General features: G+C 41.6%; 3 protein-coding genes across 3 annotated transcripts; 1 reads left to right on the forward strand and 2 right to left on the reverse strand.

Moving 5' to 3' along the window:
• Positions 1–564: 564 nt before the first annotated feature.
• On the reverse strand, positions 565–1,803 carry LOC138911281 (uncharacterized). The gene is made up of 2 exons (XM_070209321.1): positions 1,474–1,803; positions 565–967 (listed from the first exon to the last, which is right to left on the reverse strand). The coding sequence occupies exons 1-2, from the start codon at positions 1,502–1,504 to the stop codon at positions 690–692; spliced, it is 309 nt and encodes a 102-aa protein (XP_070065422.1). The 5' UTR covers positions 1,505–1,803; the 3' UTR covers positions 565–689.
• Positions 1,804–8,201: 6,398 nt separating this feature from the next.
• LOC6627578 (ribosomal RNA-processing protein 7 homolog A) lies at positions 8,202–9,667 on the forward strand. Its single transcript, XM_002051355.4, has 2 exons — positions 8,202–8,330; positions 8,384–9,667. Exons 1-2 carry the CDS (start codon positions 8,306–8,308, stop codon positions 9,157–9,159), a joined length of 801 nt encoding a protein of 266 aa, XP_002051391.1. The 5' UTR covers positions 8,202–8,305; the 3' UTR covers positions 9,160–9,667.
• A 3,477-nt stretch (positions 9,668–13,144) lies between these two features.
• Positions 13,145–14,024, reverse strand: LOC6627577 (uncharacterized). The gene is made up of 2 exons (XM_002051354.4): positions 13,692–14,024; positions 13,145–13,635 (listed from the first exon to the last, which is right to left on the reverse strand). The coding sequence occupies exons 1-2, from the start codon at positions 13,944–13,946 to the stop codon at positions 13,180–13,182; spliced, it is 711 nt and encodes a 236-aa protein (XP_002051390.2). The 5' UTR covers positions 13,947–14,024; the 3' UTR covers positions 13,145–13,179.
• Between the last annotated feature and the right edge of the window lie 2,355 nt (positions 14,025–16,379).

Below are 16,379 nucleotides of genomic sequence, written 5' to 3' on the forward strand. Positions count from 1 at the left end.
AAATGTTTCTATACTCTTCAGCCGATCTTTCCTATGTCAGCTATAAGATAGAGAGCAAAGTGCCAAGTTCTAGATAAATGACAAGATATTTTTTATTTGACACAATTATTATGTTGAGGCATCCTTTTTGGGTATTTATTTGAGCAACGTTTTCAGAGCATATTTGAGAGAATTGTGTAATTGAGAAAATACCCTTTAGATATATATAAGTGTATTTATTTTTGCTTTGCAGCTCAAAGGTTTAAAATACAAAAGACAAGCTCTATAAAATGCGCGCAAGGCTGTCAGCTTAGCTAAAGGTATATTCAAGTCTCTCAGCTCTTTAAAGTCTTTTCAGATGCTTTGTGCTTGTGTCTGGGTCTGGTTTATTTGCACTCGTCTGGCTGCGAACGCGACACTCGACTCGACTTGCTTATCTCTGGCGTGGCAGAGGAGGCAACGTGCCAGAGGCTGGCACAGGAAGACACATTCTCATCTACGAGGACGTGTACTTCCTGCCGCTTCGTGCCCTAATTAGTTGCGGATTTTTCAATGAATACGAACGAAGCAACAACAGCCACCACATGCCGGCAATGCGACAACTTGAATTCCAAATAAATTTAATTACCAACCAAGTTGCAGTTAAATAAATGTACATATACATAAACATATATATATATGTATATATATATATAAGTATATATTCGCTGTCAACGCCAGTCGTAGTCGTCCTCCTCAGATTCCGCATAGTCCACGGGCACATTCTCATCATTTCCATAGTCATCATCGTAGTAGCCATCATTCACATCCACATCTTCTTCCACTGAGTTCGCCTGGCGTGGTCCCACAAAACTGATCGCATTTCGCGGCAGCAGCTGTATTTTGGCCAGGTTGCGTTGTTTCTCATTCTTGTAGAGCTGAAATATTGCCGTTTGCATGGGATCACTGGGACTCCAAGGCAGGGCATAGAGTGTGCTCAGCGAGAGAGCTGCGCATTGGAATGAATATTTTCGAATTTGTCAAGTCTCAGTATCAAGTATCAATAATAATATATATTTTAGATCAGCATCAACAGCTGAGTTTCTATGCAAAGAAGTCTTTCAGAAAGCCTAACTTATCCGCGCTTCTGTTGTAAGCAGCACATATGTCCGAACTGGCCGGATCGGAGCACTATAACATATTGTTATCATAGGAACGTTCGGTCGAAAAGTAGGTTCTGGTATGGAAAACTGTTTTGTTTATCAAGATATCTAAGACAAACCTCGCATTTTATACTGTAAACGGAACGGAACAGAATGTCAGGAACGTTCAGCCCAAAAGTAGGTTCTTGTATGGCGAAATATTCTCTTTTTCAAGATATTCCCCTACAAGCTTCACATATCTGTAAGACCTTAAGGCAAATGCCTTTAAGAGTATTAGGTTTTCGGTGTGCCAAAGTTATTTCCACTTTCTAGTTTAAAATTTGGACAACTTTTGCGTTCTCTCCATACTTACCGAAGCAAGCCAGCACAACTGTCAACTGCATTTTCACAATATCAACTGAGGCTGCTTGTGAAATGCATTTGGGCTTTTTATAGCAAACATTTGGAAGCTGCGCTTATTTGTGGGAAGCTTTTCTTTTAATGCTGATTTGATGAGCATTTAATGGAAAGTAAAAGTTGTTAGCCCTTTTTTTGTTTTTTATCGTTCAACAAATTTACTATACAACATATTTGTATTGATTTTGTCAGGCGATTTTGATAGCTACAGAACATTGAATAGTTAAACAACTTGAATTTTATGTCTTATGCAGATTACGAAAATTGGTTAAGTTAAGCTCGATTTAGTTGGCTTTTTGTTGCTGTTGTTAGCTTGGCCTCAGTTGATGTCTTTTCACTTTTGCCGCTGTCAAAGTTGTTTGAGGCTTTAATCTACGTATATACATAAAAAATGAAAACTCTAAAGAAAATGTCAAAAATTGTGCACATTATCTTGAGAGTTTCATGCAGCATTTGCCTTTGCATAAAATTACAGTTTGTCCCTGGCGAGGACACATGCGCAAATAGAGAGCAGAGATTACAACATGGACATGGGTGTTGCTTGTGGCTACTTGAAAGTAGATTATACGCAACACGCACAATGTCACGTCGGTAAAGGTCCAGCTGGGGCTGTGTAGGGGTGTGCTTGGTTTGACTCGCCTTGGGTTTGGCGTTAATCTTAGTCCAAACATCAAAAAGTTAAGCCACAGCAAAATTTAAGTAAACGCCCCATCCGGCCCACCGCACAACCAAAAACGAAATGAAGCATGAACAGAAATTGTTTAAAAAGATTTCTCTCATACAATGTGCAACAAAGTCCTTGGCGATTTGGCAAACAGTTTGTGAACAGGTTTGGGGACCAACTGCAGCTGCCATCTCCTTGGACTCTTGCAAGTTTCACTTGAGCTCAACTCAGCTCAACTCAGCTCAGCTTAGCTCAGCTTGGCCAATTCCCATTTGAATTTAGTCAATTGTTTTAGTTTTGTGTTTGAATTTGAACACACTGGCAAACTCACTTGGCTGCGTTTTGATTTGCCCAGCTGCACTTGTATGTAAATTTATAATTTTTTTTAATAGTCTAGGGTATTCTAATATGTATAGAGCATATTGATTTGAGTTTTTTTAATCTTAGGCAATGTATTTTTCATGAAGTAGGAATTGTTTAATAACCTTTTTAAATGTTCTAAAAGCTTGCATTTTGATTTTCTATAGCCTGAATCCATTGAAACTGCGTGAAAAAGGAATTATAATAATAGTTTTTGTGCAAATATATGTAAACAGGCAGAAGGAAGCATCTCCGACCCCATGGAGTATATGAATTCTTGACCAGCATCAACAGCCGAGTCGTCCGTTCGTTTTTCCAGAATAGAAAAGGAAAGCAGATAAAAGCTTCACGCATTACTCAACCCAATTAATCTTCCAGGCTGTGTGGCTTAATTCTAAGGTCAGGTCATGTAATAGATTAACCAAATCAGCTCACATATAAAGCAAAGAAATGTCATTGAAATTTTCACATATTTAATAGCTTTACTTGCCTAGAAAATTTATCATGAATATTTTAATAGATTTACGTACTAAATAGCCCCGTGTGGAAGTCAACTAATCTGGCGATCTCTATCTTGGCAAATTTGTTGAATAAATTCACTGTTGCCACTGTTTGTGCTGCCGGCTTATGTTTCATTCATTCATCAGTCAAAAGTTGGGCAAATTTTCAAATCGCTGTCAGGCATTTGCCAGCCACAAAACACAAACTTTGAGCCCTGAACCCTGAAACCATTTAGATCAAGTTACGGCGCCTCAAAGCAGGCAACTTCATTCAAACAAAACGCAAACGAAATCCTTGCAGTTAGGCAGCAATAAATTTTTGTCCATGTCTAAAGTTTAACTGGTGGACCAACAAGAAAAAATACAAGTAGAGTGCTCTAGTTGGGAGTGCTCGACGGGCAGATACTCTAAATACAGACACATATATATATCCCATTGACACATAGAATACATAATGCTATGTTAAATAAATTCGATGTTTATTGTCCGATCTAGAAATAAGAGTCAACTTTCAGGGCATAAATATGCAGCAGAGAAGGAGTAAAATTCTACCTCATAAAGTGTATATATTCTAGATCAGCATCAACACCCTGTTTCTATGAGAACTCTTCCTCTTAGGCTTAAAGCTATCGATATCTGTTTGTCTGTTGCAGGTGTTACATTTTGTCGAAGCCAGCCGGATGGGATAATTATATCATATAGGAATTGTCAGTCGAAGAGACGATTATTGTATAAAAAAAATGTTCTGTTTTTCAGTTTTACAAGCTTCGCTAGGCTCACATACCCACAAAACCGTCAATGAGGGTTTTAAATCTTTGGCGTATCGAGCATATGTTCACTTTTTTTGAGTATTTTTGATATAACTTTGGCAGGTGAAATATTTTGGATCAGTGTATTTGATACGAGCGTCAATATTGTTTATTGTCTTTAGCTCTTATAAGCTCCGGAAAATAGTCGAAACTACATTCAAAATTTCATGTCATAGAACTTATATACTTAAGCGGCCCAAAGAAGCTGCCTGCGGCCCGTTACATAGATTGGCACATAACAAATATACCCCTTTTAGGCAGTTACAATGGATTTAGGGCATTAAAAAAAAAAGAATCCCATTTTGTGTCTATCAGGACGTCTAATCTGCAGTCCGTGCAGCAACGCAAGCCCAACTGAATAACTGAACCCATCCAAGCAACTTACCACGTGCAATAAATTCCAAGGCGCAATGTCTGCACTATTTGTGGTTAGCCTCAAGACTTTGGCGTTGGGTCAAAGGTGGTTAAATTGTGCCAGAGATTGGGCCATGTGGCGAGGGGGGAGACGGAGCCATAGAGGGTTACAATCCCAGCTAAACACGCGCCGCGTACGTGATCTGATAGGGAATTAAAGCCGGCACAAACATGTGTAAGTTTGCCCAAATAGCGTCGCATTCGTTTGAGCCCAAGCCACACACACACACGCACACACACACAGCCAGAGCACACTTCCTGCACTCCTTGGCGGCTGTTTCCGTTGCGGTTTTAGCAGCACTGTCTGCACAGTTTGACAGGCGAGGTTCGCTGCGCTAATTTACTTTAAATTGGTTTTTACGGCATTCGCTGCTTATATCCGTGATAAATGACTGGAGGGCGTACTTTACCGCCCCCAAAGCACCCACATTCGCCCCCCCCCCCTCCCGCTTCCAAGACCGAAATGTCTTTGTTATCGCTAATGGCATCTGTAGCTAATTTTGTTGTTGTTGTTGTTGCTGTTGTTGTGTGTGACCCACGTAGTTTAATAAATTGGTAAATAAAAATTAATGCTGCATAAATTACAAATAGCCGAATCACAAAGTTGACGACGTCGCGCTCTTCACAAATTTCCCATTTTTGGCCACTTTTTGGCCATCTAATTAACGAGCAAAAGTTTTTAACCTTTTGTGCAAGTTTTCGTTGCGAGTCCGGCTTCAAGTTCCGGCCAAGAGGTATTGTCCACAGTATCGTGTGGCCACCATATTGACTGCTTATCGCCGCAACGCCATCTGAGTGGGCGTGGCATGTCAACTAATGAGAGTCGAAAAAAAGTTTGACTTTCTGCTTTGACTTATTCATTGTGGCATAATTAATGAAAGTAACGCTAGTCAAAGCGTTTGGCCGATTAATCAGCTAAAGCTATGGTGGCTATAAGCCGACCCATCCCCTCCCCCTCCTCGCACTCCATGAGCTTATTATTTGCCTGCAATGTGGTTAGCTGCAAAATCGCATGGACGTGGCTCACATTCAAATGGTTGCGATTCGGTAAATACTTTGGTCAACAAATATGCTTATACATTTGTTGGAAATCGAATGAGCTTTAAATAAACAACTAGCAAAAGTGGTGTCAATTGATTTACGCAGTGTCTAAAATGATTGATTGCGATAATTTTGCTTTCTTTCTATATTTCGCTTTATTCGTCTATTTTTTTTTCATCTTTCCCTTCCATCATTCTCCCACTCTCTCACTCTTTTTTTCTTTCTTCTTCTCACTTGTTGTTCTTTTCCACCTCTTTCCCCTCAAACTGATTACATCGCCTCTCTATGCGATTTTCATAATCTCAAGTAAGGCCAAGAGAATTTGGAATTTGAAAAAACTTGATAATATTACTGAATTATTCATTTTTTGCCGTTTTATCACGCCCTTTCAAACACTTTGAAACTTATATTTGAAGCTTCCCTACAACTGAATTTTGCGCAATTAAATTTGCTGCCAGCAAATTTGTTGCCCGTTGAAATCTAAAATTTGAAATTATGATATGATCACGATTCCAGCAAAGTTGATTGCACAATAATTTTGCGCATTTGAAAATATTTTTAGAAATTTTTGTCAAGCATCGACGGTGGAAAATAAATTTGCTGCACGTGACGCATTAAATGGCCACAGCAATGGATTTCCGAAAGCTGGCAGCACGGGTTTCTGACCGGGCCAATTGCACAATATATATTTGTTGATTCGCTTGTGGCGCAAATTGCGTGCCACAAATAGACGCACATAAATCATGCGTGCGACAAAAATCGCTTGGCAACTTTTTACGCACAATTGGCTAAATTCTAAAGCTGCCAACCCGACACAGGTAAGCTCTCACACGTCCATTGAAAGTTTTCATATAGCATTTTGGGGATTGGGGATTGCAGCGCCAACATTTCAAAAACGATTGCTTGGTAGCCATTTCATTTCTATTAAAAAAGTGGATTTACATAAACAAATCCAGATAAGGAAAAAGGCAATTGGAATAACAAATATAATAAAAATTATGTCAGTTATGAGATTTGATTTAAACTAAAGATTTTCTTGAGCTATACGAAAAAAATCAAGAAAATAAATTTGATTTATCGCATAACTTAAAGAAATTACAAATAGGATTTGCACCGGCGACCTGCTATGCTCACACCCTTTCTTTTTTCAGAAGAAATTCTTTCAACATTTTTTATAGATGTGTTCAAGTCTTAATTAACATTAATAAATCAGAGCCAAGCGTCAGCTAAGCGAACATTTTTAATGAATTTTCAATTTTTTTTGCAACGCATTCACAATATATATATATATATATAAAAAGCAGATGCAACGAGCAGAGCATTTGTTTTTTATGTGTGAGATACTTGAAAGTTCATCAAAATGTTTTTAATACGGCTTAGGGGGCTGTGTGTGTCCCACTTTGGATGCGCGGCAAGCGCTAATTAGTCAAGGATTTGGCTGCGAAATGCTCAACCCTCAATAAATAAAATGTAAAGCACGTGCCAGCCAGGCGGTATTTAAAATATTCAAAACATCATTTCTTTTTTGCCAGCGCATAATATTAATGCTGTTTGTAAAAATTTTGAAATTATGCGCACGTACAGCAAAAAGTTACACAAATTCTTGTTTATTACGGTGAGTTTTATCGGCTTGAAGATTTAAAGTTGGTCAGTGGATCCCTTTGAGGTAGAGATACATAGAGATACATATGCATATATATATATTTAGCTTCTGTGCGTGTCTGTGTGGCTTGAAGCTTATCAACAAAATTATATATTGAATTAACTATGCTTTTGGGCCCAGCATTGGCAATGCGTATTCATTTGCACATTTAATTACACTTGAGACTTGCACAAAATCAAACCACATTCAAATTGCAATATTCAATCAGCCAGGTTCTCCCTCAGAGAGAGAATGCATACGCATGTGTGTGTGTGTGTGTGTATTTGTCCAAAAACAGAGCCCACAATCGCCTGTGCAATTAGGTCCATTTTGTTAGAGTTTGAGGCAAGGAATTTTGATTAATGAATTCTAACATATGCATGAGTTGTCCCAGGAAAGTTTGGTTATAAATTCACAGATAAAATATCGTATTACAATTGTGCTAATATGTTATTATTATGGCAATAAAAAAATGGACTTTAAATATACCCAAAACATGCAGTGCAATGATGCTGCTTTTAATAACGGCAACAACAACAAAAATACTGGACATTCAATTAATTAGCATCTATTCACAAGACCCGGGACACAGGACACGACACGAGCCAAACGTGCATGACAAACTTCCGCTTTACGGTTCGGTTAAATGAACGCAGTTTGCGGCCAATGGGCGTGGCTTGGCAGAGCAGCTTTAGGGGGCGGGAAGGGCATTGGTGGCGGTTTGGTGCATTTGTGGCATGTGTGTGCAGTTTTGTTTTCGGACCATTTCACGGGCACATACACAAGCCGGAGTAGTGTACACTGAAGCCGGACAGCCAGTGGAACACAAATTTTGTACGAAACAAAAATACGTGCAAAGTTTACAAAAAACAATTTGGCTGTGGCTATGCCGCTTCCGTTTCAGCTCCTGCTGAGGTTGTTTAATTATTTGCCATTTAGCTGAGAGAAAAAGTTTTGCTAAGCTTTGGATTTAGCAGCAGAATTATTCTAGCTTATGCGAATTAACTAAATTGTAAAACCAATCAAGGTCTATGTGTTAATTTAATATATGTATAAAACTGTTCAATACAAAAATAGATAAGCATATACTTAACTACGTTTAATGCCACAAACTATTTATATGCTGATTGCAAATATCTTCGTTCATCAGCTAACTTTCAAATTGACGCGCCCTTTGTACAGTGCTGCCACTTAGTCACAAAAAAAGTGTGGCCTTGCACAAGGCTGCCAGCTGACTGATTGAACATGAAGTTGGCTGCGCTGCCGAAAACAGCTGTTCAACCAAATGTTTAGCCAGTTTAAACAAAACGTGTATACAGTAGTCTAGATTTTGTACCCGATTAATTAAAACATAGAACATGACTGAAATAGAAGGCTATAGAGGTGAGTACTTATTGCAATTTCGTGAATGTTTATTAATTAAATACCACACACAGTTGTGCCGCTGCGAATGTCGCCGGATGCGAAACATTGTCACAGCGTTTACATGCGCGAGCATTTCATACGCCTAATGGATCCCAACAAGCCAAAAGGCCGCACGCTATTTCTGCTCAACGTGCCGCCGTATATAACAGAAGAAAGCCTGCAGACATTCTTTAAGCGCGTCGGCAACGTGGAGAGCGTTTTGTTTGCCGAGAAACCTGGACGCGATGAGACAGCCAAGTGGTACGAAGGAACGGATGTGCCCTTCTCGAATGTACAGACGCCCTTCAAGTTCAAGGTGGCCTATGTGGTCTTCCAGAAGAGCATCAGCATTGGCCGGGCGCTGGCCTTAGAGAGCCTCGACTTGTACAACAGCAGCGGCGAGTGCCTGATTAAAACGGGCATGGAACTGTGGCACGACGACTACGAGAACAATTACATACTGGATGTGGAGAAGACCCAAAAGGAAATCAATGACTATATGGCTGCCTATGATAAGCGGGAGCGTGCCGCACTGGCGGCAGCCAAAACAAGCGAAGCGGATCCCGATGGTTGGGTCACGGTGGGCAAAGATGGTCGCAATGCGGGCTTTGAGCAGAAGGAATCTGTTATTGGGCGCATCGAAAGTAAATTGGAAAAGGATAAGAAAACCAAGGAGCTCAAAAACTTTTACACATTTCAAATACGTGAAAGCAAAATGCAAAATATTGTTGAGCTGCGTCAGAAATACGAGGAGGATAAGCAAAAAATCGAATTACTTAAGAAATCGAGACGCTTCCGACCATTTTAGCATAGTTTAAGGCAGTAATAATAATAAAAATATATATAATATAAAATTATAATTTTTAAAGCTAAAAACATGTAGAAGCATTTGAAAGAAAGGCTATTTGTAAAGAATTTTTTTAAAGCTGCATTTTCAGTCATATTCAATCGATTAAAGTTAACTAAACTTGGATTAATTTCAGAAATGTTTAATTAAGCATTTGGGGAAATTCTGTTTTTAGAACTGAACCTCGTTCTATATTTTTCCATTCCTAGATTTGAAAACAGTTTAAGTTGATTAATATATATATGTCTTATGTAAATGCAAGCTAAGGCGGGTTTTTGTATAATTTCACACTTTAGTGTGGAAAATAGATGGAAATCAATATAAAAGTGTTTCATTTTTATTCGAGTTTCATTTTATGCATGCTCCCAATTTAGCAAAGCTGCACAGATTCCATTCTCAACAATTGTTTCTAAGCTTATTAATTTGAACTGAGAAATTGAAATTATAATAAACACTGGATTTAACAAAATGTGTGCAAGCAAAGGTGAAAAGTTGAAATAAATGTTGCATGTTTGTGTTCGGCGAATTTGTGCGCAGAGTCGAATATGAGTTGCATGACACGACCGCTGGCCAAAATCCTCATAAATTTATGGCATTGACACTTTGCCACGACTAAATCCTGGCCTGGCCTGCCATAATTTCATGGCAATGCCATAACTTATATAAGCCAGCCGCAGTTGTGCGCGGACCCGGAGGTGGCCATAAAAGCGCATAAAAAGCAAACAAAAAGCCCGAAGAAAAGCAACAACAACAAGAAGAAGGCGAAGAAGCAGCAGCATAGCGCGCTTATTGTGTGATAATCGCATATGGTTTATGTTAATTTGAGAAATGATAAAAATATTTCGCTTATCAATTTTAATCATCATAATCGTCGCGTTGCCATCGTCGCGACACACACACACACACAGAGACAGACGCAGCCCGAGGCCAGGCCGCGCTGGCACAGCACGCGATCCGTATCCATTGCTGCTGCGGCTGCGGCTGCTGTATCCATGTGTAGCCATGAGAACTGCATCAGACTTTTAGGCTTAATGTGGCGCGCGTAAATTTTCGAAGCCGCACAAATCGAGCGTACGGGGTAATCTGAGAGTCTGGCTCCGAGTGAAATACAAACGAGGTACGCGTTGGATAACGCATATGCGTGAACATCGTCAAGATTATTGTTGTTGTTGTTCTTGTTGCTACTATACCCTGTATCCATTGAAAATGGGGTATAATGATCCATAATATCGATCGGTCTAGAGACTTAAAAATGCAGCTATATATATTTGCATGTCCTAAGTAGAACCTACTTATCATTCCTTTATATCAATATCTCCTCCTACTTTCATAAAATCGATAAAAATCGATTTTGAGACAAGCTCAAACATTATAGGAGCTAGATACAATAAACTTGGCATGTAGATTCGCGTATAGTATAAATAGATTCAGAATATTTGGATACCTCTCTGAATTTGCTATTAAATTGAAAGCCATATTTAAGCGATTCAAAATTTGATAAAAATCGGACTCTGAATTAACTATTAAGAATACATTTCTTATATTTAGTGTGCGACTAGGGGAAGAAGAAGCACAGGCGCTGTGCATATGTTTGTAGTAAATGGCAGGGTATCCCCTAGTCGTGCCGACCATCGACTAGAGCACTCTTGCTTGTTGTGGCTTGTTGTTGCTGTTGTTGCATGCTTGTCATTGGCTGTGGGCCTGGCCTACTGTGGAGCCTCAAGACAGCAACACATTCATAATTTCTTCCGATTTGTATCGTTTTTAAACATTTTAAATTGATTAAAACGCGATAAATCATAATCGCCCAGCGTCTGGTGGGCTGATCGGCTGGGGTTATGAGGCTCGTCTGCGACTGGAGCGTCTGCGACTGCGAATGCGACTGGAGCGTCTCTGGCCGGGTGATGGAACGATTTATGAGCCTTGAACATAATAAAGTGTTAACGGAACGAGTTATTAAGGTAATCTGAATGCGCATAAGTTAATAAAAGCTCGTTGCACTTTCGTTATATGGCAGCAGCGACGATTTGCATTGGAGCCGCCAGGTCGCTGGCGACTTGCGTCTAAGGTTGCATAGGCTCCGTTGCGGGACGCACACACACACACACACACCAAAGATGTCGAAAAATATAACATAAAACGACCACACGTATGTCTCCCATGCCGCGCAGCAGGACGCCCAGGCCGGCATCAGCTCCAGAGGGCGACGGGCGGGACAACAAAACACAAACGCCGTGTCTTGTGAGCAGAACAATCAATAAATTTGAACACGTGAGCGGGACGCAAATGCGGACAGCAACAACAACAGCAACAACAACAACAACAACGAGCACAGCGCGATAAGTGATCGCCGTGTCGACTGATTGCCCACAAACAACAACAACAACAACAACAAAATTCACTTCGTTTTTTTTTGCAGTTCGAGCCATTTTGGGAACTGAAGCACTTGGTAACATGGAACAGGAAGTTATTAGTTGTTATGAATAGTTTAGTCTCTAATTTAATGGATAGCGAAATTGATTGTTGTGCTATTAAACAAAGTTAATGATTTATTCAGAGTCGAGCGGCACACGCGCGCCTTAATGTAAAACTAGTCAGCAGTGCTTGACTAGAAGATACACTGTACCCTTTATGTGGGAAGCTATAGTAAAGTGATCGAATATAAGTGGACTTTCCCTCTGCCTGTTAGATTCATGTGTACTAGCTTATCATATAATATAATAATAATAATAATAATAATAATAATAATAATAATAATAATAATAATAATAATAATAATAATAATAATAATAATAATAATAATAATAATAATAAGAATAAGAATAAGAATAAGAATAAGAATAAGAATAAGAATAAGAATAAGAATAAGAATAAGAATAAGAATAAGAATAAGAATAAGAATAAGAATAAGAATAAGAATAAGAATAAGAATAAGAATAAGAATAAGAATAAGAATAAGAATAAGAATAAGAATAAGAATAAGAATAAGAATAAGAATAAGATAATAAGAAAAGAATAAGAATAAGAACGCCTCCGCCTAGCCTCCGCATCCCCTCCGCCTCCGCCTCCGCACCGCCGCCCCGCCTCCGCCTCAAGCCTCGCCTCGCCTCCGCCTCCGCCTCCGCCTCCGCCTCCGCCTCCGCCTCGCCTCCGCCTCCGCCTCCGCCCGCCTCCGCCGCCTCCGCCTCCGCCTCCCCCTCCGCTCCGCCTCCGCCTCCGCCTCCGCCTCCGCCTCCGCCTCCGCCTCCGCCTCGCCTCCGCCTCCGCCTCCGCCTCCGCCTCCGCCTCCGCCTCCGCCTCCGCCTCCGCCTCCGCCTCCGCCTCCCCCGCCTCCGCCTCCGCCTCCGCCTCCGCCTCCGCCTCCGCCTCCGCCTCCGCCTCCGCCTCCGCCTCCGCCTCCGCCGCCTCCGCCTCCGCCTCCGCCTCCGCCTCAGCCTCCCGCCTCCGCCTCCGCCTCCGCCTCCGCCTCCGCCTCCGCCTCCGCCTCCGCCTCAGCCTCCGCCCCGCCTCCGCCTCCGCCTCCGCCTCCGCCTCCGCCTCCGCCTCCGCCTCCGCCTCCGCTCCGCCTCCGCCTCCGCCTCCGCCTCCGCCTCCGCCTCCGCCTCCGCCTCCGCCTCCGCCCCCCGCCTCCGCCTCCGCCTCCGCCTCCGCCTCCGCCTCCGCCTCCCTCCGCCTCCGCCTCCGCCTCCGCCTCCGCCTCCGCCTCCGCCTCCGCCTCCGCCTCCGCCTCCGCCTCCGCCCGCCTCCGCCTCCGCCTCCGCCTCCGCCTCCGCCTCCGCCTCCGCCTCCGCCTCCCCCCCGCCTCCGCGTTCCCCCCTTTCCTCCTCTTTCTTCTCGGCCCTCGCCGCTCTCGCCCGCCCCCGTCTTCTCCGGTTTCTCGTGCGCCCCCCGTCGCCTCTGCTTGGTCGAAGACAGGATCGGCTGACAGTTGACTTAGTAAGTTATTTAGTGGTGGGTTTTGGGAATTTGCCACTTGGCAGCTCAATAACAATTCCCGAAATTATACCAAGCCGTTGTATCGCCATCATCCATGGTAAGAGGCGATCTGCGTGCTGCTGTGGGGCCGTATAAATTATAACGCCTCGAGCTGGCCAACACCTCACGATATCGACGCACCGGTTTGCGCGCCATGTGGAGCTCCATTAGCTCCCAGTCGTTGATGTCCTGGAAGACAGAGCGTAACATGTGCATGCGTCCCAGTAGCTCCGTTTCACGAAGACCCTCGTATTTGCGACCGGTGCGGAATCGAAAGGATTTGTAGACCTCGCTCTGATGTTTCGTTTGCGTCGCCGTTTGCAGTTCCTTGCGATAGAGCGCTCGAATCCCTCGACCCAAATGGCGAATATGCTCAAAATCGCGTATATTCAGCGCCACCAAAGCGATGGCATCCAGATTGAGCAGCTTATGTCCATCGATATAGTTCTGCCTGAAGGTTTCCTGTGAAAACATTCGAACTGAACGATCTGCAGACGCCACATCAGTAGCCAACCGACCTCGTACTCCGGATAGCCGAATTCACGCAGCCACTCGGCGACATCGTTTATGCTCCACTTGAAGACTTCAGTGCGCGCCTGGGCGTCCACAGCAGCGGCGCACAGATTGAACAGCGAGTCTGGCGTGGCTCGAAAGGAGAGCGGCACATCATGCTTGTCGTACTCGACGTCGGGATACATATAGCTCGGATAACGAAATGTGAAATCCTGTTCCTCATCGCCGTCAGCTGGTTCGCTGATGCTGAGACTTTCCATATTAAAATTGCGACGCAATTGCCGTGTCGATATCGACGACGAGGACGATGACGACGCAGATGTTGACGACGACGTCTCCATTCGAACGGTTGACACGTACTGTGTCCTAGCTAACCCAAATTTAGTTGCCACAAGTCAATTTGATTGCGGTTTTATTCTACCCAGAATATCCTGTTCGTGTTTGTTTACATTGCTTGGTTGCGTTTTTACTCTACTTTGTTGAAAGGGGCGTTGCGACTTCCTTGTGAGGTTTCAGAGCCATTATTTATTATTATTTATTTATTTATTATTTTGTAAATATTTAGTTACAGAGTTTTAGAAAAACTGGCTGATTCCTCCAGTCAAAGACGAGGTTTATGTGAAACAATATTTTAATTAATTAATAGCCGATTTTTGAAAGCATCCTTCTTTATATTCTGTTAAAAATGTGTCGCAGGATCAGAATTTTTTAATGGTTCCTTAAACATTATTCTAGAAGAATAAAACTGCCTGCTCGAATTCTGGTAGATATATGGAAATGAATATGTGAATATCTTCTGAATAATATTGTTATTTCCAGAAAAAGTAGGATGGCGGTTCAAATCCAGGCTATTATCTAGCGTCTATAGCATTTTCTAAAAATGTTTGGTAAATTGCTTATAACTTAAGGAATAGTAATATTTTTAATAGTTTTTTTACAAAAGAAATTTCAAGCTGAATAGAGGTCAATGTTGGTCATAATAACAAGGTAAAAACAACGCCCAGAGTGCACAGGTTAGTGAACTCATGTTTTCTGAATAGCTTTTATATATTCACCTCTATTTATATTTTTATTATATTTTTAGAAAATATATCCCGAAAAATGTTAGGGTATTCAAGATTTGCCAGCTTGCTTAATGTGTCCTTTTTTTTCTATACGTTTTCCTTGATTGCATTTGCATATTCGTTGTTTTTTTTTTTTCTTTTTCGGGGTCAATCGAGTGCTTGTGGGCGCGGAGGGGGTCGGTGGTGTTTGGCGCCGCAGCACCGTCACGCCAGGATTTCGATAATCAAAACGCTTCCATTTTGCTAAAGCGATTTAAGGAGAATACATATTTTGGGGCAGGTCACAAAGTTTGCTTGCGATTATTTAATGGGTCACAGAAATTTTTTAAAGGAACATGCAACAAATTGCTTGTGTATTGGTTACTCGAATGCGGCTAGATTTATGACTTTACACGGCGCTCGGCACCGTTACCCACTTTATTAACAGGCCAAGAGGCAGACAACATGGAATTATGTTCTGGCCGCACAACATTCGCCCAGAGATCACTCAATTGCCAGACAATTTACCCAACACATGTTCGTGCCCATGAGCTGGAGAGAGATAAAACATTGTCGGCGATAGCGTCTATAGCTCCGCCCACTTGAATGGAACGTTCGCATTGGCCAGCAGCTGCCATGCTGCCGCTCCATAAGGTGTAGGCGCTAGGGAGCTGTGTTCGTGTGTGTGTGCTGACTCGTTTCGTGGTGTGCGTGCGGAGTAAGGCAACATATGGAGAAATCGGTAAACAAATCTCAATAGCGATCAGCGAACGATCTCTGGCTGAGCTAATGACACAGCGTTCTGTTTGTATGTAAACAACCAAACCGTGTAGAGCAAGTTTCCCATGTGGACAACAGTGGAACAAATTTGTATAAAATGTGCGAAGCTAACGGAAAGCACGTAGCTAAAGATAAGACAGAGTATTGGCCAAGAGCTAAGGCCAAAAAAATATAAAAAAATATTAATAAATATATAAATTAAATATACGAAACTGAGCCAAGTTTTCTGATGTGCTTCATGATAGAAAATGCATGAATTGAATTGTTTATGTTATCCTATTGTCAACTTCTAAACTTGTGCTCAACTGCGGTAACGAAACTTGAAATCAGTTAATTGGACTAATTAATTAATTAAAAACAAAAATATAAACATTTTAAATTGTTAATTGTAACATATTGTTACATTCGGTGCTGCCATATGTTTAATATATATAAAGCTGGAAAAACTGTTATTTTATCCTCTTGGTAAATAGGCTGTTAACCTGTTAAATCAGCATGAGCTAATGTAAATGGACTGTTAATATCAACAGCGACATTAGAAATTGCAAAATGGATTAGCAAAAGTTCAATAATAACCTTTTGAAAATCACTTGGGTTCATAAATCAACTCTTTTTAAATAATTAATTTTAAATATAAATTATAATTTTATACTTATGCAAACCACACAATTTGTAAATAATAATTTGTATTCTTCATTCGCTTTTAAACATTCTGCACCTGTTTTGTCATAATGCGACCCACTGTAACGATCCACACACAATCACTGAGATTTACTTGAACACAATATTTATTCGTATGCGCCCAAAGGCAATCGATGATCGGTGCTGGGATTTGCTCCCGGGCCGGTCCATTCAGTTCCGTGTGGGTTG

This window comes from Drosophila virilis, chromosome 4, assembly GCF_030788295.1.
Source record: "Drosophila virilis strain 15010-1051.87 chromosome 4, Dvir_AGI_RSII-ME, whole genome shotgun sequence".
Lineage (NCBI taxonomy): Eukaryota > Metazoa > Arthropoda > Insecta > Diptera > Drosophilidae > Drosophila > Drosophila virilis.

Excerpts from the sequence above, each read along its gene's own strand:
- LOC138911281 (XM_070209321.1), bottom strand. The coding sequence starts at position 1,504 with ATGCAGTTGACAGTTGTGCTGGCTTGCTTCG. Across the intron at positions 968-1,473 it reads AGTTGTGCTGGCTTGCTTCG|CTCTCTCGCTGAGCACACTC; the intron begins GTAAGTATGGAG and ends TCCAATGCGCAG.
- LOC6627578 (XM_002051355.4), top strand. The coding sequence starts at position 8,306 with ATGACTGAAATAGAAGGCTATAGAG. Across the intron at positions 8,331-8,383 it reads TGAAATAGAAGGCTATAGAG|TTGTGCCGCTGCGAATGTCG; the intron begins GTGAGTACTTAT and ends TACCACACACAG.
- LOC6627577 (XM_002051354.4), bottom strand. The coding sequence starts at position 13,946 with ATGGAAAGTCTCAGCATCAGCGAACCAGCTGACGGCGATGAGGAACAG. Across the intron at positions 13,636-13,691 it reads TCGGCTATCCGGAGTACGAG|GAAACCTTCAGGCAGAACTA; the intron begins GTCGGTTGGCTA and ends ATGTTTTCACAG.